Source organism: Mastacembelus armatus, chromosome 22 (assembly GCF_900324485.2).
Source record: "Mastacembelus armatus chromosome 22, fMasArm1.2, whole genome shotgun sequence".
NCBI lineage: Eukaryota > Metazoa > Chordata > Actinopteri > Synbranchiformes > Mastacembelidae > Mastacembelus > Mastacembelus armatus.
Genome location: NC_046654.1, coordinates 18,525,874 through 18,550,281, shown reverse-complemented (window position 1 = coordinate 18,550,281; position 24,408 = coordinate 18,525,874). Strand labels below are relative to the sequence as shown.

The following is a 24,408-nucleotide window of genomic DNA, read 5'->3' as shown; positions in this document are numbered from 1 at the left end:
AGAATGCTCAGAACTCTACATTGAAGAAACCAAACAACTAGTCAACAGGAGGATGCCCCGGCACAGAAGGAGCAGCTCCTCAGGACCACAATCAGCAGTGTCACTCCATTTAAAGGACACATGAAGCTCATTCAAAGACAGTGATGTACATATTTTGGACAGAGAAGATAGGTTTGAGGGAGGCGTCAGAGAATCCGTACATGTACAGGTGGAAAAACCCTCCCTTAACAGGGGTGGAGGACTAAGACATAACTTTTGTTCAGTCTACCAGGCTGCCCTTTCATCTATTCCCAGGAAGTTAAAGAACACATCCCATGTCCTTCAGGAAAGACACACTACACACAGTTTGTGGATCAGAGGGGTCACAAGAGTCAATCATTAGATCCTAACAGCCCTCACCTGTGCTCACTTCCATTCTTCACCTAATGAGCCTATTTAGGCCAGGTGTGAAGTGAAACCAACTCAGGAGTGTGGAGACCGGGCGGTGTGGATGAGTTCCACCTGCGATCAGTTACTCACCTCTGCTATAAAGACTCCGGCTCGTCACTGTGTCTTCACCAGTTTTTCTGTTTACCTCACGTGGTAGTGAAGTAACGCCTCTCATATGTTGTGTTGTCTCAGACTTAATACCTACCAGTATTGTGATTTCCCCCAGGTCTCCCGTACCTGTAACCCACTGCACAGTGGCTGGCATGGGCAGTGTGCCCCTACTTTGCCTTGTCCTGTTTTTCCCCTGCATCTGAGTTTGCTTCCTGGTTGAACCAGTGATTTTCAGTTTCTAAATGAACCTTTTTTTTTTTTGTTTGTTCTTGTCGCTCTTGCACTTGTGTCCTTCTCTTCCTCAGAAAACGTAACACTCTCAGACTGAAGAAGCCACTTGGATTCTTCTTCTTTTCCTTTCGGCTACTACCATCAGGGGTCACCACAGCAAATCATCTGCCTCCATTTTACCCTATCCTCTGTATCCTTCACACCCACACCAACTATCCCCATGTCCTCCTTCACTGCATCAGATTTCTTTCTTTTATTTCTCCTTGAGTTTTTCTTTGTCCTTTTTGCACTTTATTTTTTATTGTTTTTCCCCATCTCATGTAGTTGACTGAGAATTATTTAATGTAACATATAATTGGACCTTAACAGGTGATCGATAACAGTATGTCTTCACAGTCCAACAGGACAATAGCAGCTGCGTTACAAGTTATGTTCTGACTAGTAGAATCAATACTGATGAGCGAACATGATGACCCATCTTAGAGACAATAACAGCAGCTGCAAAGTCACTGGCTGGAGAAAAATATCTTCAAAGGTCACATGTACATTATCTGTACATAGATACATAGTCTGTTGTTGTACAGGAGAAACAATGGCATAGGTCAGCTTCATGGACACTTACCTTGTCAAAAGTTAAGTTTTTATAGGTCTGTGGTTAGAACAGGTTTATGGGTATGGATAGGACTGTATTATTTTAGTGAAGGTCCTTGCAGGTCGAGGTGTGTCATTCTAACGTTGCATCAAACAGGAGCAGACAGCCCTGGCTATGGAAGCCAAGTGCACAATAGACCTTTAGGGTTTAGATACTTATGTGAGAGGGTGTCTCACTGTCTATGTGCCACCCCAAACAACCTTTTCTCTATTCTGTCCCTGTCTCTTGCTTTCTGTCAGCTGAGTTCTGCATGCTTGAAGACACAGGATGACTCTCAACCAGGCTGCAGCTCGAACAGCTTGCTATGTGCAGCTCCATACCCTCACACAGATATATACATACAAACTCACACCCACAAGTGCATTCATATAGAGTTTCCATACTGTCTCCCACCAGCATACGTGAGTGAGAACAGGCTTTTGTTCAAGATGATTGCTTGTCCACTTACTCCGAGTGCAAAGTTGTCTAAAACCACTCAAGAGCCTGTGGACTGGCACCACAGTGCTTTTTAATTTGACAAATAGGCCTAGCGTCAGTGTTTCACAGCTCAACGCCTGCCCACACACTGTCAATATCTACACCAAAAAGAAATTAGACTCTTTTGCTCCCTGTTTTCTTCCTCTCTCTCTGTGCTTGGGTATGCCCTTCAGCCTCAAACTTTTAGTCCAATTACTGTATCAATTTTGCATTTACTCCTCTGGTTCCAATTAGCAGCTCAGGCTGTGGTGTGGAAATGGCAAAATAACTTTTGATGTGGACTTTAAAGACAGTGTATCCACATCACCACTGTACCCTAACAATCTGTGATTGAATATCTGTGTGTGTGTGTGTTCCCTTTTTAGCCAGTGACAACAGGGTGGTGTCCTGTGCAGCAGTATGGCGGATGCCTTCTGATTGGGAGGCAGGGAGCCATGAGTCACCTGATGACTCTGCCAACAACCCCCAAACCCTAGAGCTGCTCTGTCACCTAGACGACAGCACTCATGGCAACACTGCCTGGTAAGTGTTCTTAGAGAACAATACTATTTGAGCAAACAACAATACAATGATTATTTATTTTTGGATTGCTTTTATTATATTGTTATTATATTTATATTATTTGTATATTTGTAGGATGGGACATTATTAATATTTTCCAAGATGCCTAACAACTAATTAGGATCCAAATCAACTACAAACAGAAGCCTGAAATAAAATAGCTGTCTTGCATTATACTGACAGCCATACCATGACAGTGACTAATAAAAATACGTCTGAACTATCATATGGTCATTATCGATTGCTTCTCAGCAATTGGCAAAATATAATATTATTAATAGAGCTGTGGAGCAAGTAAATAAGATATTAATATTATAATAGGAATGTCAAGGCATATCTGGAATGTTGCCTCTTCAAAGTCTTTAAGTGTCTGTTTTTTGATATTAGTGGTTCTAGCTAAACAAAATGAATTATGTTAGTCATCACATTCACATTATAAATCAAACAAGATAATTCAAAATTATTTTGAGCTCTAGGTCCACTTACAAGTTATTGTCTGGAACTTGAAACTGCATCTCATGTCTTCATCATTGGACGGCTTAAACGTCTGGCAGACGGAAAGTTCATAGATTGGCTTTGAGTTAGAATTGTTTTGTCAGACGTCCTTTTTCAGTGATTAAAATGAACTTCGCTGATGCTCATCTAAAGCACCAAATACTGGTCTGCATGTTTATGTAATACATTGAGATCACAATTGACGATGTCATCCAATGCTATTTTTCATGGTTTTGTTCAGTTAGTTAACAGAACAATATTTAATTTTCAATAAATCATGGTAGCCATTGCTATTAAAATTAAATTAAATTCTTTGTAAAAGAAGATATGTTTCTTACGGCTGTTTGTATACAGTTGTTCTTCCACTCATGAAGATGGCGCCGCGGACGGTTGCCTCTGTGTTTCGGTGTGCTCTACTTTGCCTTGTTTTCTGTTTTTATTCAATTTTCTGCCTCAGTTCTGGTGGCACCTATTCCCAGGAAGCGCTTATGAACATCAGAGCTACTACCCCTGTGCTGACCCTGCTGTTGAACAAAAGCAAAGACTTTTATATGTCCTGTATTTTGTGTTTCACGGAATCGTGGCTGTGATCTCATACCAGACTCTGGTGAGTGAGTGGATTTCAACTCTATAGAGTGGACAGACACATAAAGCTTTATGGCAAAGCAAAAGGTGGTGGAATCTGTTTGTATATCAACAACAGTTGGTGCAATAATGTGACAATACTGTCTCAGCACTGTTACCTGGACCTTTCCCACAAACTGCCTAAATACAAACAGTCTATTAAGTACCCGACCAGAGAGGGGAACGTGCTGGACCATTGTTACGCCACCATCAGCGGTGCTTATCATGCTGTCCTTCATGCCACACTGGACCAGTCTGACCACATGGTGCATTTGATTTCTGCATACAGGCAGAAATTAAAACTGCAAACCTGTTGTGCGGACATCAAAGACCTGGACCAGTGAGGCTGCAGCGGATCTTCAGGACTGTACCCACTGGGATGTTTTTAGGTCTGCCACCAACAGTCTGGATGAGTACACAGGCACTGTGATGTCCTTCATTAACTTCTGTGAGGACAGCCTCATTCCATCACGCACCAGTGTGAGTTATAACAATGACAAACCCTGGTTCACAGCTAAACTCAGACAGCTCAGGTCAGAGAAAGAGGCTGCATTCAGAAGTGGGGACAAAGAAAAATACAAGGAGGCTAATTACATATTTAGCAAGGAGGTGAGAAGAGCTAAATCAATGCATGGTGAGAGAATGGAACAGCAATTCTCAGCCAACAACTCTGCCTCTGTCTGGAAAAGGCTTAAGGCGATCACCAATTACAAGCCTAGAGTCCCCCACTGGACAGACCTGACCTCCCCAACTCTTCCCCCCACCAGTAATTGACCAGCAGTGGCCCCATTTCCATTTGCATACCTGGATCACTTACACAGCTCCACACCCCAGCACCCCCCCTGCTCCCCACCCCTCACACATCTCTCCATCAAAAAGGAAGACGTGAGTAGACTGTTTAAACGACTGAATCCCCGCAAGGCTTCAGGCCCAGACTCTGTCTCCCCCTCCACCCTGAAGCACTGTGCTAATCAGCTGTCCCCAGTATTCACAGACATTTTTAACACCTCGTGGGAGACATGCCACGTGCCAGCCTGCTTCAAGACCTCAGCCATTGTCCCAGTCCCCAAAAAGACAAGGATCACAGGACTTAATGACCTGTCACCTTGACTTCTGTGGTCATGAAATCTTTTGAGCGTCTCATCTTGTCCTACCTTAAGGACATCACAGACCCTCTCCTGGACCCCCTACAGTTCGCCTACAGAGCCAACAAATCTGTGGACAATACTGAGAACATGGCCATCCACTTCATCCTCCAGCATCTGGACTCCCCAGGATCCTACGCCTGGATACTGTTTGTGGACTTCAGCTCTGCCTTCAACACGATCATTCCAGCTCTGCTCAGAGATGAGCTCTCCCAGCTGAATATGCAGTTGGATCACAGACGCCCGGACAGACAGATGGCAGTTCGTGAGGCTGGGAAAGCATGTCTCTGACTTCCAGACCATCAGCACCATCAGTGGATCTCCCCAAGGCTGTGTCCTTTCTCCTCTGCTATTCTTCCCGTACACCCAACAGCTGCACATCTGGTGATCAGTCTGTCAAACTCCTGAAGTTTTCAGATGACACCACCCTCGTCGGCCTCATCTCTGACGCGAAGGAGTCGGCCTACAGGAGTGAGATGGACCATCTGGTGTCCATGAACAACCTGGAGCTCAACTCTCTCAAGACAGTGGGGATGATAGTGGATTTCAGAAAGGACACAGGCCCCCTCCACCCCCTCATCCTCTGTGACACTCTGGTGACCTCTGTCAAGTCCTTCCACCTCCTGGGCACCACCATTACCCAAGAGCTCAAGTGGGAGCAGAACATCAGCTCCCTCACCAAGAAGGCTCAGCAGAGGATGTACTTCCTGTGGGAGCTGAAGAAGTTTCACCTCCCTTCGAAGATGTTGGTGAACTTCTATACTGCAATCATTGAATATATCCTCACAACCTCCATCAGCAGTCTGGTTTGCTGCAGCTACAGCCAAGGACAAGGCCAAGTTGCAGTGTGTCATCCACTCTGCTGAGAAGGTGATCGGCTGCAGTGTCCCATCTCCCCAGGAGCTGTATGTCTCCAGGACACAGAGACACGCAGCCAAGATCGCAGCCGACCCCTCTCATCCCAGACAAGAACTCTTTCAGTCTCTCCCATCTGGCAAGAGGCTCCTTACACCACAAGAACAGCTTCTCCCCCACTGTTCCCCACTGAAAAGTGCCCCAGTTACCCGCAAATGAACCCCCCACTCCCAACACTACCTTTCACGCACACTTTATGCTTAACTTTTATTTTATTTTATTCTGTTTTATTCTAAAATTGTGTACATACTCCATATCTATATATATGGTTGCACCAGACACCAAGACAAATTCCTAGTACTTTAAAGTGTTCTTTGCTGTACCTGGCAATAAAACTGATTCTGATTCTGATTAGATTAAAAATCTTTAGCGGTCATTGTGCTGTAACCTGGTTTTTTGCTTGTTACAGTGTCTACATACAACCCCTCATCATATGGTGTATTTCAAAGTATTGTGAACAGTTCATTTCTTTTCAGACTCTTTATTTTTAAATAACTTTAAAAGCATGAGAATGTAAAACGGGCAGCATGGTGGCTTAGTTGTTAGCACTGTTGCCTCACAGCAAGAAGGTCCTGGGTTCGTAACACGGCATAGGCCTTTCTGTGTGGAGTTTGCATGTTCTCCCTGTGCTTGTGTGGGTTTTCTCCAGGTACTCTGGTTTCCTCCCACAGTCCAAAAACATGTATGTCAGGTTGATTGGTGACTCTAACTTGCCCATAGGAGTGAGTGTGAGTGTGTGAGGTTGTTTGTCTCTATGTGGCCCTGTAATGCACTGGTGACCTGCCCAGGGTGTACCCCTGCCTTTCACCCAAAGAGAGCTGGGATAGGATCCAGCAGATCCCAGTGACCCTAATTAGGAATAAGTGGGTATAGATAATGGATGGATGGAGAATGTGAAACTATACTTCATCTACATATACTTACAAAAATTAGCAAAAAAAAAAACCCACATAAAAACCTAACATAACCTTATCTAGCAGAACTTAGCCAGTACTCTCTTTCCTTTCCTCTACATTCATCTTGAAGCCCTCTTGCTGTTGATCTTATAACCCCTTGTAAGAACCTGAAACCCCCAGATCTGTGAACATCTGCAGATATGAACATATATTTATACATTTCTGAATATCTCTCTCTTCTCCTTGACTGATCTCACTAATAAAGGATAGATTTTTTTTTGCTGACCATGACAGTATAACAAAGGAAATAAATAAGATTAACTTTATTACGTAATCCCTGAAGAGAATCTCAGGTATAAATGGTATATTCATATTAAAAATATAGTGAATAAAACAATGTATAAAGGATAGAGTCACATTTCAAGTCTATATTAATACAATACAATTATGTCTATATATGAAAATTATATAAAGCCTCACTAGTCTCGAGTTAGACCGAGTACATGTGCATTTTTACTTTAATCTTTTACAAAAACAGTTGGGTAGATATCCATTTGTTGAATCTTCATAACATCTGTGGTTGAATATTAGAATGCATTTTAATTACGAACAAAGACTCCAAATTTTGTCCCCCATCACTTATAGTGGAATTGCATTTTGATGGGATTCCCTAGTGATTGCTATGAACAGGAGGAATCATTACAGTGACCAGAAATGTTTCAGTATACATATGGGCTTGTGAGTACTATTGGAAAAAGGTAAACCTATCCTTTCAGTATGTTATATATAAATGCTTGCAAGTGATAGTCCAATTCATACATCCCATACAACCGAATGTGTTGCTTAATCTCTAAATACTTGCCTTATTTTATACTTTGGCACAGACTTTGTTGTTTGTGTATTTGCTCATTTCAAGTGAAAAAACAATCTACAAAAATCTACAGAGTTTTAGGCATGATACTTCTATATCAAGAAATTAGACATTGTCAATGTAAATAGGACACATTTTGAAATTTGAGTAAGCATTGAAATCAAACAAGGGGACAGATGGACGTGTTGTAGCCCTACTGAAATTAAAATATCCCACATACTCCGCACCACAGGATTCTCACCAGCTTGAATAAAGCTCTCCTCTCCCGTGTTTTTTGGCCCAGACTATTGACTGGCCCACATCTCAGATAGTCAAGTCATGGCCTGATCCTTTTGCCTTTCAGTCAGAGCTCCTGTGTGCAATACCTTACCATAAGTCACCACGTACGAGAATAAAAATCAATGGTCATTCACCTTTTTTGTACACTGTTCATCAGCTCCCTCCTGATTGCTATCATTTTTATAGGTGCCAATCAGTTAGTGTGATACATAGTGTAGCAGGTGTCTGTGAGGAAGAGATACAGATGGAGAGGGAGTGAGGAAGATGGAGAGAAGTTCACAAAGAAGAGCATGAGTGAAGAGAAAGATAAGAATTTGTGCAACTTGGTTTGTGTTTTGTGTGTGAGTGTATGATAACAGGAGGGCTTTGTACTATATGTTTAGGGGTACAACTATGTACATGGTTTGTATGGTTGTGTGTGTGTGTGTGTGTGTGTGTGTGAGAGAGAGAGAGGGTGTGTGTGTCAAAGGGCAGGTCAAGCAAGGCTGCCGGATAAAGATTAATCACTCTGGGCTTCACCGTCTTAACATCCTGAGAGCTGTAACCCTCACAAGGGCACCACACACTGTGTATCTGTGTGTGCGTATGCGTGTGTGTGTTGTTAGAGGGAGTGTACATTGGGTTCTGTGAAGCCTCCACCCGATGCTGTGTGCTATTGGCTTCCTTAGATGGATGGCTTTGGTCTGCTGCCCACCGTCTCCATCTCTCTGTGACACACACACACACACACACACACACACACACACACACACACTTATCTCTCTCTCACTGATAATACTAGGAGCTTGCACCAGTCTGTGTAAATGTTGATATTTTTGTGTGTAACAAGCAGTAAAGAGATTGGACTTCATATTCTTATGAGGCTTTTGTCCTTTTGTGTATGACTTTCTTCACCTGCTTTTGTGTTTTTGTGTTCACTGTCTACTGTAGCATGTCTTTGTGTGTGTAGCCTAAGTCCTTCGTGTGTGTTTTCCAGATTCTGGTGTCCCTCCACGCTCACTAACAATAGCACTTCCTCCAAATCCCTTCACTCTTTGGGTAGGCAAACATTTGAGCCTCTGCCCTGTTGTGAAGCGTGCTCTGAATGGTAACATCAGCAATACAATGCACCCAAAAAGGCAGGCTAAATAAAACTAGGAAGAAATCATGTTTTTTTTTGTTTTTTTTTTAAGATTATGTGTGCACTCTTTTTTTTTTTTCCCCCTTTTTCTCACACTTGGATTTGATCGGAAACCATGCCATTTGAGCTAATCAGTTCCTGTGGAGTGATTTGAACCAATCAGGACCCTGGGACGGAATGGTAAAGCGGAAAGGCAACAAGGTTGATTTTTCTAAAGTGGGGTATGACATTAGGGGGTAAGAGGTATTTGTAGGTGCGATTGTGTGTGTTGGTGCACATATGCATGAATGCAATCGTGTGTTATGTGATCCTTTCAAGTCTTACCAATGTTTCACTCAAAAAGGTATGTTGCATGCCAAAGTTAAGTATTGTGGGTAAATAACATACTATTGATTTTTGAAGTGAAGACCATTAAATAAAACTTACATACACTTAAAAAATAGAACAAATTAAACGGTAATTGTGGCAGCAGTCTTCTACTTGTAAAGTCTCAGGACTTCATTAATTCCATAAAGACTTGGGAGTTGTAAGGCAGGTCCTAAATTGTTGTTAGAAATTGTCAGCTGATGAAAGTTCCATAGTTGTCCCTTCAAACCTTATTTAAACACTCAACAACCATGAGCTCTTTTGGGCAACTGGTTAAAGTTTATAAAGTGAAACTAATATATGCCTGCAAGACAGAGGAGGCTATAAAAAGATATCCAAGGGCTTCCAGCTTTAAATTTCCACTGTCTGAAAGTCATTAAAAAATGGCAGGTAAACTGTATGTCTCAAGATCTTGTGTACCCAGAAAAGTATTGAAAAAAAAATACATGTCTGTTTTGCCTGTTCCACCTCCTTGTACCACAAGTAAGTAAGTGTTTCATTATTGATACATGTTGTAATTAGATGGTCGTAATAAGGCCACCAAGGCAGAGGAGTATAAGTAATGTCATATATAAAGAGCAACACAGTTGAAATTAGGAAAGAAATGTATTAAACTTATAGGGCCTATACTGTGGTATCTAAAAAAAAAATAAAATAAAACTGTGATAATTTGTTGTTTTTAACTGATTGTTGTTATTATTGCTCTATTGAGATAAAACTTTTTTTTTTTCTTAGTCGGGATGTTAAAGAGTTCATTCATTTTTAATTGGACAATGAAAACAGATAAATGCTTTTATATATTTATTTATATTATAATAGGCAATAAATAGAGGAATTGTAAAAACAAATTTATGAATAATATATTAATCCCTCCATACATATATTTAAAATATAATTAATGATTTCCCCATTAAATAATGGGATTTCCAAATCAATTTGAAGCAGCCCCTTTAAAAGAAATTAGTAAATGGGGCATCTGGGCATCTTTGCTAGGACTACTGCCCCTGCGACCTGGCCCCAGACAGGGGGAAGTGGATGGATGGATGGATATTGTATATGTGCCTGGTATTGAAAAGTGAGTATATCAGTGATTTTCAATTAATTGGGCCCCATTGTTGGGGTCCTGCACAGGCTTTTAGCCTAGTGTGTTTATTTGTGTGTAATGGGAACTCTGTTGACTATAAGTTCTTTTCCAATGTAGACTTTTCAACCATATTTTAGATTAATCAAGATGATGCAGGTATTGGAGTTTCTCCTCTAGGGCCAGCATGTGATAGTCAAAAATAATCTTGGTGAAGTTCAGGCAATTGATCGGTAAATTAGAGGAAAATTCCAATTTACTTTTATTATTTTATGCACAATTTTTACCTGTAATAACACAAATAGAGCTGAGATTTGATAGCATTTTGTGGAATTCCTCCTCAGCAGAGAATTCACTTTTACAATCAAGTTCCTTTTGAATCTCTACAAATTAGGTTTAGTTTTCATATTCAGAATACAATACCCCTTCAGCCAGATAAAACAGTTAAAACCAACTAGATTATCTGAAACAACGCCAAAAAACTATTTTTTTAACTAGTGAAATGTTAATATTTTGGAGAGGGCAGAAATTGTGGCATCCTGAATAAAGTTACAGCCTGTAGCTACAACCCCAAAATGAGATGAGTGGCAGAAGATATGAAGGGATGATTAAACATGTTGTAACCTTTTTACTTTGCACATATGGCTTGGTCATGACCCATTTGTTTAGAATAATAAACATTTCCCTTCAAAATACTAGTTATTCATTTTATAATTTCGATATGACAATTCTTTTGACACAATCAGCAAGATTCGATTTTAGAGTAAAATACAGAATCATAGTTGTAAACTCATAATATCATGACTTGGGTGTTTCCTTTCCCTTGCAAATGATTTTTAGTCTATTACAGGTAGCAGTATAGAAACAAAGTAACCAGGCAAGCACCAAAACAAAAAAGTTTTAGCTGATTACAGGCTGTGCTGCCAGAAATGACTGCCATTTTAATTGGCAAAAGTTGCTATTTTCTAAAATTGAAAGGCAAACACAGGCACATGCAGTGTTTGTGTTAGCTGTTGGCTTTGTATATGAACTCATATAGATGCAAGGCACAGCAAAGTGGGGGAACAAGCTGATGAGCAAGAGACATAGAGAGAAGTGCACATGTCCCAGACCTAGATATATGGGGCTGTAAAATCTCCACAGCTCTCTCCAACAGTATTTACATACCATTCCAATAGCCAGAGTACCGGCTTGTTGCAGAACTCAAGGTCAAATCCACATAACCTGTTTTGTGTTAATAGGAGAGGAAAGCAAGTCTACTGCTCACTTTACTCTCTGCCACTTCCTTTCCTTCCTTCTATTGCATGAAATAATTGATACTATAGGGAATCCTACAGTGTGTGAATCCCTAAGTAGTGAGTGTATTTAAATTGGTCCTATGGAGTGCTGTTTTGTGTGTGTGTGTGTGTGTGTGTGTGTGTGTGTGTGTGTGTGTATGGTAGTAGCTGACATGCTGCAGTCTTACAGTCTATGCACTATATTGAGATTTCCCACCAAGCTGTATATGTTCTCATGTTAATAACAGTGTGTGGAAACATATACACTGATCAGCCATAACATTGTGACCACTGACAGGTAAAGTGAATAACACTGATTATCTTGTTACTGTGGCACCTGCCAGTGTGTTGGGTATATTAAGCAGCAGGTGAACATTAAGTCCTCAAAGTTGATGTGTTGGAAGTAGGAAAAACAGGCAAGTGTAAGGATGTCGGTGGGGTGAAAGTGTAGTTGTTCAGTGACTGGGTCAGAGCATCTCCCAAACTACAGATCTTGTTGGGTGGTCCTGGTCTGCAGTGGTTAGTACAGTGAACAGGCGATGGGGTCATGGGTGTTTATGGCTCACTAATGACAAGGTTAACCAATAGTTGATTAAACTCACGGTAAAGCATGGCGTTAGGCATATAGTGGCTAGGGTCAGATTCAGATCATTTGAAGTGTATCATAATACAATACTCTCCCAGAGTGCACTCAGCCAGGCAGACTTCCAAATCCCGACAGCGGGCTTCCAGGAGTTCCTCTTTCTCCTGTAACTCTAATCAAGCAGAAAGGCAAATGTTAATTATCGTCTCTTCTGTTTCAAAAAGTGATTAGAGCTGATATGTTACTAAAAACTAAAAAATGGATCATAAACTTACCGATGGCAGTGTTTGCAGATGTTAAAATAAGCAGAAGAGTCAACATCATTTCTGAGATTTTAGCCTGTTAGCATCCAGCTCAATGTTCTGTCAGTGATTAGCATCATCATATCACACGTTTCTGATTTTTACAGCAGATGTATCTCTCTCTCTGTCAGCTAGCTTTTTTATTATTGTTTGTGTAGTTGAAACATTTAAGTTGAAAGGACGACCAGCAGACAAGGATTTTATAAGTCCAGAATTAGCAATTAGCAGGCCCTGCTTGCTAGTGTTAGCTAATGCTAGCTAACATTGGAAAGCGACTCTTACTGAAGAAAAGTTAAAAAGGGACACCTGTAACAATGATGTCCCCTGAAAATGACAATCTGCCACTTCAGAAAGCCTACAAGAAGATCGCTGACTTGAAGGAAGACATCCACTGTTGTCCGATGATCTTTGACAGAAGGACTCCTTGTTAACCAGCGTCGTCGACGTGGCCTCGGAGCAGTCCAAACGGATTGCCTCCCTTACCACAGCTCTCCAGTACATAGCTCTGTGGGATTATTCTAGTTGTCCGCAACCATCCCTCTGCTCAATGCCTAACCACCATTCTTCTTGGGTGGAAGTCGTGGCCCATGGGAGGAAGAGGAGCCTGCAGCTGTGGCTCCGCCACGGCGCCTGTCTCAGGTGCATTGCTTGCGCTCCGAACGTAATCACAACCTAACTTTAATGGCCTTTTTAGTTTTCTAACATCCTGTGGCAAGTCTGTCTTTATCTCTGGCCCTATTCCCACCTTAGGTAGAGGAATTGGGCGCTTCAGTAGAATCCTCAGCCTTCATACTTGGCTCCTGTCTGCCTGCAAGTCGCACCATCTTCGTTTTATTGACAATTTTAATATTTTCTGAGATCGACCCTAACTCTTTAGAAACGATGGTGTGCTCCCTAATCACCTGGGCAGCTGCATGCTTGCTGCTAATATGCAGCATTTTGTCCAGTGTATTCTCCAAGATTGACTGTCCCTCCATGTGACACCCGGTGCTTCTTCCCCCACACCTTTATCTCAAAGAGTCATTCGCTTTAACACACGTCCCAGTTTTGTGATCCCCCCTCTCTCAAGTTCCTTCACCGCCTTTTGTCCCGTCCATCATGCATTAGCTTTGGATAATTTTTCTGCCACTAGTTGTCAATATGGGGTGAGTGGGTGTAACGCTTCATCTGCGGGGTGTCCCGCCAGCACCCTCTGTGCTCCAATCAGTGTTAATAAAATCCCTGTTATAATCACCAACAGACAGCAGAGGTTACACAGCGGCACCAAGAAATTATTCTAATTTTGCCCTGCCAACATTGAGAAAGCCTCCTCAGACCAGCCCCAGTATTAATACCTCTAGTACAAGATTTGGTCTCTTAAACGTCAGTTCACTTTCCAATAAGACTTCTCTTTTAAATGACCTTATTCTTTCACAGAAACTAGACATCTTTTTCCTAAACAAAACCTGGCTGAAAATAAGCGAGTGTACCCAGTTGCAAGAGCTCTGTCCCCCTGACTTTATTTATTTTAACTCCCCCAGATTAAGTGGTCGGGGTGGTGGTGTTGCTGTGGTCCTTAAAAACCACTTTAAATGCTCCCTTCACACACTAAAGCAGGTAAATAGCTTTGAAGCTCTTTTGTTTCTCATCCACTGCTCTGTTCCTGTATGCTGTACTGTTATCTACCGCCCACCGAAAGTAAACAGTAATTTTTTATCGGAGTTCTCTGACTATGTTGCTGACGTTGTTAGATATAGTAAAGTAATTATTGCTGGAGACTTAAATTCATTTGCCAAAATATTTGTAAAGTTATCTGTATGAAAGTTATCAGTCTAACTGAATCCTTCAACCTGGTTCAAAATGTAAAAGGCCCCACTCATAACCTGGGTCACACCCTTGACTTAATATTCACTTTAGGATTGACTCTAAACTCCATTGAGTTGAAGGATTCTGTCTCTGATCATTAATGTGTTTTATTTGATATCTGTCTTCACCCAACCATGGTACCCCAAAAATCCACCTATTTAATGACCAGTCAGCAGCTAAATTCACGAGAACCTTCACTATGTTAATGCTCATTGTAGTGACCGCCCCGACCACTTAATCTTTTGGAGTTAAAATAAATAAAGTCAGGGGGACAGAGCTCTTGCCAAGAAGATGTCTTGCACATCATATGTGGATGATATCATCAGCTGTTTCAATAATATTTGTGCCTCTGCTCTAGATGCAGCTGCTCCTCTAAAGACTGCCAAAATGTCTCTTAAGGCTACCAGCGGGCAGCCTTGGTTAGATGATGGTATTCGTAGAATTAAAGCTGAGTGTAGGAAGGCACAGCGTAGATGGAAGAAAACCGGGCTTCAGGTGCATTACGAAGCTATGAAAGACTCATTACTTCACTACAATATTATGGTAAAGAATGCTAGAGCTAAATATTTCTCAGATCTGCTCACTACTCATTGCCACTACTCAAGGTTTCTGTTTCAGATTGTTGATCAATTGGTTAACCCAACCCCTCGCAGCATCCCGGCCAAAAGTGACGCGGAGTGTGAGAAATTTTTAATATATTTTAATGATAAAATTGAATCTATTAGGGCTTCTATTACCCATAACTCCTCACCAATCAAATTTTCCCATACCCCACTTTAAGTCGGTTTTCTCCCATGTCCTTATCAGAGTTACTACAAATCGTCTCAGATATGAAACCTTCTTCTAGCCCAGTGGACATTATCCCAACCAGGTTTTTAATTTCTGTTATTGATTTGCTTGCTCCTTCTCTTCTTAACATTTTTAATACTTCTCTGTCAACCAGATCTGTCCCGGAATATTTCAAAATGGCATGTGTGCAACCGCACTTGATAAAACCAGATCTTGACGCCTCTCACCTTGAAAATTACAGACCAATTTCCAAATTGCCCTTCATATCAAAGATTTTAGAAAAATATGTCTATTCTCCTACTCCAAGCAATAGATAGCTGTAACATTTTGATGAATTTCAATCTGGCTTTCGCAAACATCACAGCACTGAGACTGCTCTTTTAAAGGAGACTAATGACATTCTGCTGGCGTCCAATGCTGGTATGTGCTCCGTTCTTGTTCTTCTGGATCTCAGTGCTGCTTTTGATACAGTCGATCAACACATTTTGTTAGAGCAACTGGTTCTCTTCTTACCTGTCGAATAGATCGTTTTGTGTCTCCATTAATAATTACAAGTCTTCTTGCTCTCCAGTAAAGTCCCACAAGGTTCAGTGCTGGGACCAATCCTATTCTCCTTTTATATGCTCCCTCTCAGACATATTATCCATAAATATGGTGTTTCCAACCATTGTTAAGCTGATGACACCCAACTGCATTGTCCCTTTAAGGTCTTAGACCATGGAAGGTTGAACACTTTACATGAATGTCTCACTGAGATAAAAAGCTGGATGGCTCAAAACTACTTGCAGCTGAATTCTAATAAAACAGAAATAGTTGTTATTGGCTCTCAACATATAACCAAACATATTCTACCCTGTACAGATCCTCTTTTACGTAACTGTCAGCAGCAAAAAGTCTTGGTGTTTGGTTTGATACTAAACTAAACTTTGAGCACCATGTCACAAAGCTTGTTGAGACATGTTTTTACCACCTCAGAAATATCTCCAAATATAGGATACATAGGTGATTTTATATGCTTTTATTTCCTCACTCCTTGACTATTGCAACAGTCTATTCACCTGCCTATGCCATAAATCGATTAACCATCTCCAGGTTGTCCAGAACTCAGCTGCAAGACCTTTGACTGGAAAAAGCAGAATTGACCATATCACTCCTGTTTTTGCTTCCTTGCACTGGCTCCTGGTACGTTTTAGGATTGATTTTAAGATTTTATTAATAACTTTTAAAGCACTGCATGGCCTTTCTCCAAGTTATATATCCCAGCTGTTAAAGCCGTATAAGCCTGCTCGTATCCTGAGATCCTCTGATAGAGATCTTATATGTATCCCCGATGCTAGAATGAAAACCAGTGATAAAGCCTTTGCAGTTAGAGCTCCCAAACTCTGGAATGACTTACCTGAGGGAATAAGATCAGCTGACTCAGTACCATCTTTTAAAGCTCTCCTTAAATCTCACCTTTACTGGCAAGCCTTTCCTCATCTCTTTTAAATGGGGACAACCTCTTATCCTCCTCAGTATTTAGGATTTAGTTGTTCTTTTATGTCTCTTACTGTAAAGCACTTTGTAACATACAGTGGGTACGGAAAGTATTCAGACTCCTTTAAATTTTTCACTCTTTGTGTCATTGCAGCCATTTGCCAAAATCAAAAAAGTTCATTTTATTTCTCATTAATGTACACTCAGCACCCCATCTTGACAGAAAAAAACCAGAAATGTAGAAATTTTTGCAAATTTATTAAAAAAGAAAAACTGAAATATCACATGGACATAAGTATTCAGACCCTGTGCTCAGTATTGAGTAGAAGCACCCTTTTGAACTAGTACAGCCATGAGTCTTCTTGGGAATGATGCAACAAGTTTTTCACACCTGGATTTGGGGATCCTCTGCCATTCTTCCTTGCAGATCCTCTCCAGTTCTGTCAGATTGGATGGTGAACGTTGGTGGACAGCCATTTTCAGGTCTCTCCAGAGATGCTCAATTGGGTTTAGGTCAGGGCTCTGGCTGGGCCAGTCAAGAACGGTCACAGAGTTGTTCCGAAGCCACTGCTTTGTTATTTTAACTGTGTGCTTAGGGTCATTGTCCTGTTCAAAGGTGTTGTCCTGAGGTCCTGAGCACTCTGGAAGAGGTTTTCTTCCAGGATATCTCTGTACTTGGCCGCAATCATCTTTCCTTCAATGCAACCAGTCGTCCTGTCCTTGCAGCTGAAAAACACCCCCACAACATGATGCTCCCATCACCATGTTTCACTGTAGGGATTGTATTGGGCAGGTGATGAGCAGTGCCTGGTTTTCTCCACACATACCGCTTAGAATTAATGCCAAAAAGTTCAATCTTGGTCTCATCAGACCAGAGAATCTTATTTCTCATAGTCTGGGAGTCCTTCATGTGTTTTTTGGCAAACTCTGTGCGGGCTTTCATGTGTCTTGCACTGAGGAGAGGCTTCCGTCGGGCCACTCTGCCATAAAGCCCCGACTGGTGGAGGGCTGCAGTGATAGTTGACTTTGTGGAACTTTCTCCCATCTCCCTACTGCATCTCTGGAGCTCAGCCACAGTGATCTTTGGGTTCTTCATTACCTCTCTCACCAAGGCTCTTCTCCCACGATTGCTCAGTTTGGCTGGACGGCCAGGTCTAGGAAGAGTTCTGGTCGTCTCAAACGTTTTCTATTTGAGGATTATGGAGGCCACTGTGCTCTTAGGAACCTTGAGTGCTGCAGAAATTCTTTTGTAACCTTGGCCAGATCTGAGCCTTGCCACAATTCTGTCTCTGAGCTCTTTGGGCAGTTCCTTCGACCTCTTGATTCTCATTTGCTCTGACATGCACTGTGAGCTGTAAGGTCTTATATAGACAGGTGTGTGCCTTTCCTAATCAAGTCCAATCAGTTTAATTAAACACAGCTGGACTCCAATGAAGGAGCAGAACCATCTCAAGGAGGATCAGAAGAAATGGACAGCATGTGAGTTAAATATGAGTGTCACTGCAAAGGGTCTGAATACTTATGACCATGTGATATTTCAATTTTTCTTTTTTAATAAATTTGCAAAAATTTCTACATTTCTGTTTTTTTCTGTCAAGATGGGGTGCTGAGTGTAGATTCATGAGAAATAAAATGAACTTTTTTGATTTTGGCAAATGACTGCAATGACACAAAGAGTGAAAAATTTAAAGGGGTCTGAATACTTTCCGTACCCACTGTATGTTTAGAAAAGCGCTCTATAAATGAATTTTATTATTATTATTATTATTATTATTATTATTATACTCACATGGCATACTATATGTTAATTAAAGAGCCACCTTTCATACTGTTTTAAGGACAAAAACAGACAAAATAGGGCTCAGTAATGAATCACTTGATACAAATTCATTTCAATCAAATCTGTGATTTGAAAGAGTGCACTTTTGAAATTGCAAGAGGAATGTGGACTGATTACAGCAAGCACTAACTCTTAACATACCAATGAATATGCTGGTATTGTATTAAGATAGAAAAAATCCAAACTTAACCTTCTGGTCTTGTGTGCGTGTTTGCGTGCGCATGTGTGCATATATGCATGTGTGAAGGTGTGTGTGACTTCCTGCTCCTCATGAGGGCACTAAAAGCTGTCCCTCAGCAGCCATGAATTTACAGCCCTCATAAACACTGTACCCCTCCCCCTTCCTCCTTGTCTAATTCTCTCTCTCCCTTTCTCCTCCCACTCCTTCTTTCTAATAGGACAGTGCATATTTGAAATCTGGATAAAATCCAAAAACAAACTTTAACTTTATCTTGCCTCCCTTCCTCTGTCATTTCTTTTATCTCTCACTAACACTCTCACCTTCCATAAAACATGCTAGAATTGTTGCTGCCACTTTAATTGACAAATGAGTCCAAGAAAATGGAGTTGTCTAATTGATGAACTCTTTAAATAAATGGCATCATTCAGTAAACCTCTAATGACAGCAGCTTTAGTGTTGTGACAGGCTCACACAGGCAAACCTTCAGAAGACCACATCTGCGCCTTCTGGATATTTTACATCTATTAACCTAAATTAGACACAGATACATTTTTTTCCTGAGCAGAAAAATCCCACTCAATCAAAACATTAACAAGTTTATAAGCACCTTTTCCAGACCAAGGTTATGTCTAGTTTATTAAAAGGCCAATGACTGCAGTGTGGTATTGCTTTTAATGTTGACAGGACTCAAGCACCACTTTCTCACTTGGGTGGTGTCCTCTTTCTTATACAATGTACTGGAGCCTGCATTTAGCTGCTAAACTGTTCCACACTATGTTGAGCAACAAAAGCATACAAAGGATCCAGTCAGTACCATAGGAATTATAAAGAAACAGTTTAAGGCTGCAACACGTCAGGTCTGGTTAGGTCTCTAAGGCTTGGGAACAGTATACAAAGCAAAGTGAAGAATCACATCTCCAAGAACCATGCAGTGAGGAATCAATACTCCGCAAAAAGTGGTATGCAGGGATGAATCAAAGCTAAGCATGCAGCAAACCTACCACTTCTTTAACACCAGTGAGGCAATGCTGCATCCCACATCTGTGTTTGAGCACTTGACCGACAGAATTGGGCTGCTGGATTTACCAATGACTTACTATCGTTACTTTCTTGGGCAATTAGTAGTGCTGCACCCTAATTTCAGAAACTCTGCTTCAGGCAACATCACAGGGTTTCATTATGCAGCGAGTAACATGACAAATGCACAACTTCACGTGGTTAAAATTGAAACTGTCTCCTGAGCCTGGTTTAACAAAGCTTTCTAAATGCCAATGGATTGCATATATATTTGTCAATAAATCCAATGAAAAGACCAAAAAGCAACAATGATTGTGTCCCACTACCAATTATTGCATGTGTATTCAAAGTGTCTTATTCCTCTCTACCACAAACTCCATTGCTGTCCAAAATAAAGTGAGGCATAAGATGATGTGTTTTTGACATACAGTTGGGTGTGTATTAGCTCACCACCTAGTGTTACTGCTGCATGCATCCTTTGTCAGAAGCCAAGGCATAACATAACGTACCACCCTGTTTCAGATTTGCCTTCATTCATATGTCACAGTGAGGCTCATTAACATAGTCAGCCCCAAGCCCCGAGCTCATGTGCTGTAATGCTATCAGCTGCATTGACCCTCAGACCCAAAAAAGGAAAGACTTCATGGCTCAACTTTATTTTTGATAGTAAAGTTCTTGGAAGTGGGCAAAAACCTATTTATGTGTACTAACCAATTCGCTGACCTTCAACTGCTTCACTACACTTGGTCTGTACACTGGATTTGCTTCAAACTGCTTGTGAATGATCTTCTATGCTAAAAGGAAACATCAAATACTGCATAAAAATGGAAAAACACAGCGCATGTGTCCGACCTAAGCTATCAGGTGCTACTACACAAGCTAGAAGTTGCAAATAGAAACCAAATATGTACAGTATAAGCTTTATTTATATCAATAAATACTGTATATGTTATAGTGGACAAAATATCAGACACCCCCTTCTCAAACCTGTGGTAGGTCATGATATTATAGTACTGTACTGTGCTTACTGTTAGAAGTGTTAGAGTAGAGCAGCTGTTTAGTAAACATAAAAATCTACACAAAGGTATGCTTTTGGACAGTTTGTAATACACAGCAATAAAACTTAATTTAATGGATATGATAGAACATCTAAGCAACTACTTAAATGTAAAGTGTCAAAAATAATATTTCCCTCTATACCGTAGTGTGGTAAAGTCATGGTAAAGGTATATTATTATCATGTGGTGGTCAGAAAAGTCACGTTGCAGGTCTGTAGAAATTTTGAGGTAAAGGCCTACACATACTCCACGAGAAGCGACAAATTTGTTCTCTCTCCTAGGGCTGCGAGAAAAGAACACATCATTCTTTTCTTGCATCCCTGGTTTGGGAGTTCTTGCAGCTTGTTCTCGACACATCATCTAGGTAGAACTTTTTTCTCGTGTCTCGGTGTTGAACAACTCTTGTGAGATTAATCAGAAATTTGAAGTGGGCAATTTAGAGTCACCAATCAACCTAACATGCATGTTTTGGGACTGTGGGAAGAAACCGGAGTACCCAGAGAAAACCCATACAAGTACAGGGAGACCGCATTCAATCATAAGTCTGGAAGCATTCCCAAACATCATCTGGAAATGCATGCAGATGTTTGATATCTATTTACCTGTGCTGTATTTAGCAGTCATGGGAAATCTGACCAAAATACTTCATTCCTGTGCTGCATTTGCCGATAAGCCTATATGCATGTTTGACCAATATTTGTATTCTAATTGATAGTGACTTTGTGCTTTTGTGTGTATGTGTCTGTATTTACAGTGTTCTGTGGGAGCCCATGGGGGATGGCAAGCATGTGATTTCATTGGCTGATAACCACGCTATACTCTGGGACCTGCAGGAGAGTTCCACACAGGCCACAGTAAGACACACACACACACACACACACACACTGTAAACCACAGTGCATGCACAGGCACACACACCATATCACACAGTAGCTAACTCATTATTTGATAACCACCATGTCATCTTGCCATTATCAGATGCACACATCCTGTCTCTGCAACAGCAGCAGTGTCCACTATTCATTCTCTCTCACACAGTTATGCATGTACCTGTGATACTAATTGTTCATTTAATAAGTAAGAGACTGTATTGTCACTCTGCTATTATGCAGTTTTAGTACTACTCTGCTCTACTGTACTCGACTTGGTTTTGGTAATTTTTCCACTACCTCAATATAGGCGGGGTCGTCACAGCACAGTGGTGAGTTTGATTCTTGTGTTTGAGAGGCTAGTGAATGACTGCTGTCATTTTTGTTGTAAGAACATGAGAATACAAAGTGTTATCATTCTAAATCTATGCGCATTAATATGTTGCTACTGTCTTTTCTATTCCAGTAACTTTCCCAATGAAATCAGGAGACTTTAGAAAAACTAAGAAACCTTCCTTTCACTGAAATAGTTTCCTGTATATTATTTCTTAGTGCCAAAAGTCCATGCTTCATGGGTAGTACTTTTATATCATTCAAGATCTATCAGCAGTGTTGAGCATTTAGAGGAACAAGTTGAAGGACAGATATTTCTTGTTTTAAAAAAGTTACAGTCAGTTGGGTTGTCAACTTCCTAACTAGTTTGAAAAATATAAAGAGAGAGTGTGCAAATGTTGAAAGCAGTGAAAGAGGGAGCAAGTGAAGGTTGAAAATAAACCTTTCTCTGCTTTTGTCTACTATTGGTCTATTAGTTTTCATCTCCTCAGTTCCTCAGATGCAATTGAAACACACGAATGTGTAAAGGGGACTTTCCATTCACTGGTTTAGTCTTTAAGTTTAGTTCCATTGGTCACATAGTTCCAGGAACTGGATGGCTTTCCACAAGATTTTGGAAACCAGCTGCAGGGATTTGCTTCAATTCAACCACTACTGCTTTAGTGAGGTTAGGCACCGGTGTTGGGTGATAGGCTCAGCTCACAGTTCATCATTCAACTTCATCCCAAAGGTGTTAGATGGTTTGGGGTCAGGATTCTATGGAGGCAAGAAACATTCTTCCAACCAAACTTGGCTTTATTGACCTATGGGTGTGGCTTTGAGTAAAATTGCATTGTTATGTTGACATATAAAACACACAAGTGCAAACTGTTGCCACTGAGTTATCTTAACAGTCAAACTGATTTGTCATTACATTATGGTTCAGATCCATTTTACCATGGGCTGCTAAAATACAAAATAATGGCTTTTAATAGACTGAAAGTAAATATATGACCATGTAACTAAATAGTGTGGAAGTACATTTATTCTGAGTGCTTGTGGTTGTGTCCTTTAATGCAAGGTGAAGAGGCTCTCCACTGTAAATTCTGTCTCCAACATGCCAGCTTTGCAATTAAAATGACCATTATGTATATAAGGACTACAGATAATGGTGTGTGTCAGCTGTGCATGCATGTGAAGAAGTAATACATACCAACAGTGGCATGTTGTTTTGTGTGTGTGTGTGTGTTGGTGTGTCGTTCAATTAGAACCCATAAGCAATGAAGAATGTATAGATAGGTCATTAGTAATTCCTGTGCTTGAGGGATTCACATAAAGGGCAGCCAGGTCACACTCCTGATAAATACGAGTGTGTCTGTGTGTGCATGTGTGTTCATTTGAACTCTGTAATGTGACCTTTTGAAAGATGTCTAGTTGCACTTTGGATAAATACATGCACATACTCTCTCTCAATCTCTTGTTCTGTCAGTGTATGTTGGCTACAGATGTAGGCTTCTCAGTTGATTAAACTTGATTAAACAAAGTTCAAATGACAATAAACTGTTTTTTAGGTGATTTAATACAGTCCCCAGTTTTACAGTCTGATGGGTATATAGCAGTATGTAGCTGGACAAATATGCAATTTAAATATTAGGGCTGAATATTTGCCTTTATTTCCAATTGGATTTAGTTTCAATTCACATAGTCCAGAGTTGATTAATTTAGATCATTATGTATAGTTTAAAAAAAAAAAAAGATTTCTCATACAGCTACACATGGACTGTCAGTAGCAGGTGCTATAACTAAGGCCAAACATCCACTTTATTGATCTGTTTGAGCACTGACAGGACAGAAACTGAAAATCTGCTCACCTGTACTGTTTTGTTGACATCAGCCTTATATGTGCAGACTGTGGTTAGCTATCATTAGTTCTCCAGCAGTTACAGACTAACATTACATGGCCAGACAGTATCTCCTCAACAAACGCAAGGTTTGAGGTCAGATGAATGTGCAGTGTCCATTTTTGTAGATATGATTTCGAGATTCACCATGAGTTAACAGTCCTGAGTCACACCAGTCGCATAAATAGTACTAAGTCAGCATAGACTGTAACTATTCCCTTAATTTACCAGATTGTCATGACCCAAAGGGGCTGATATATTCAGCTGTCATCTACATTTCTTTTTACTTTAGACAACAATTTATGCACATTGTAACAAAATGTATACTGGAAATTAGATATTTTTCACATCATACAGTCAGACCTCAACCACATACAACAACTTAAGCCCCACATGCATGGAGACCTACTGTTCCTACTGTATAGGGTTAAGCAAGGTTTGTTCCACCTGGGTTTAACACTTACTATTTGTGCTATGCATTTACAGTATATCTAAAAGAGAATGCATCCCTAAGAATCCCTGATAATAAAGCAGATTCATTACATATCGTAACAGATGATGTTACTGTACTGTACATGTCAAGATGAAAATTTTGGTGGGGAAAAACTCAATCAGGATGTCTGGAGTCAAGTTTATCATTATTTACATTTCTATTGGTGGACTATACCAGTTATTATATTGACCGCTATTGTTTTTGTCCGCATT

General features: G+C 40.6%; 1 protein-coding gene across 1 annotated transcript in view; it reads left to right on the top strand.

Annotated features, from left to right (window-relative positions):
* eipr1 (EARP complex and GARP complex interacting protein 1) overlaps positions 1-24,408 on the top strand; it is a 78,792-nt gene that overhangs the window by 21,737 nt on the left and 32,647 nt on the right. Inside the window, exons 4-5 of the mRNA XM_026307030.1 lie at positions 2,266-2,422; positions 21,376-21,475. Coding sequence (XP_026162815.1) covers positions 2,266-2,422; positions 21,376-21,475 — 257 coding nt within the window. The remainder of the gene's footprint in view (positions 1-2,265; positions 2,423-21,375; positions 21,476-24,408) is intronic.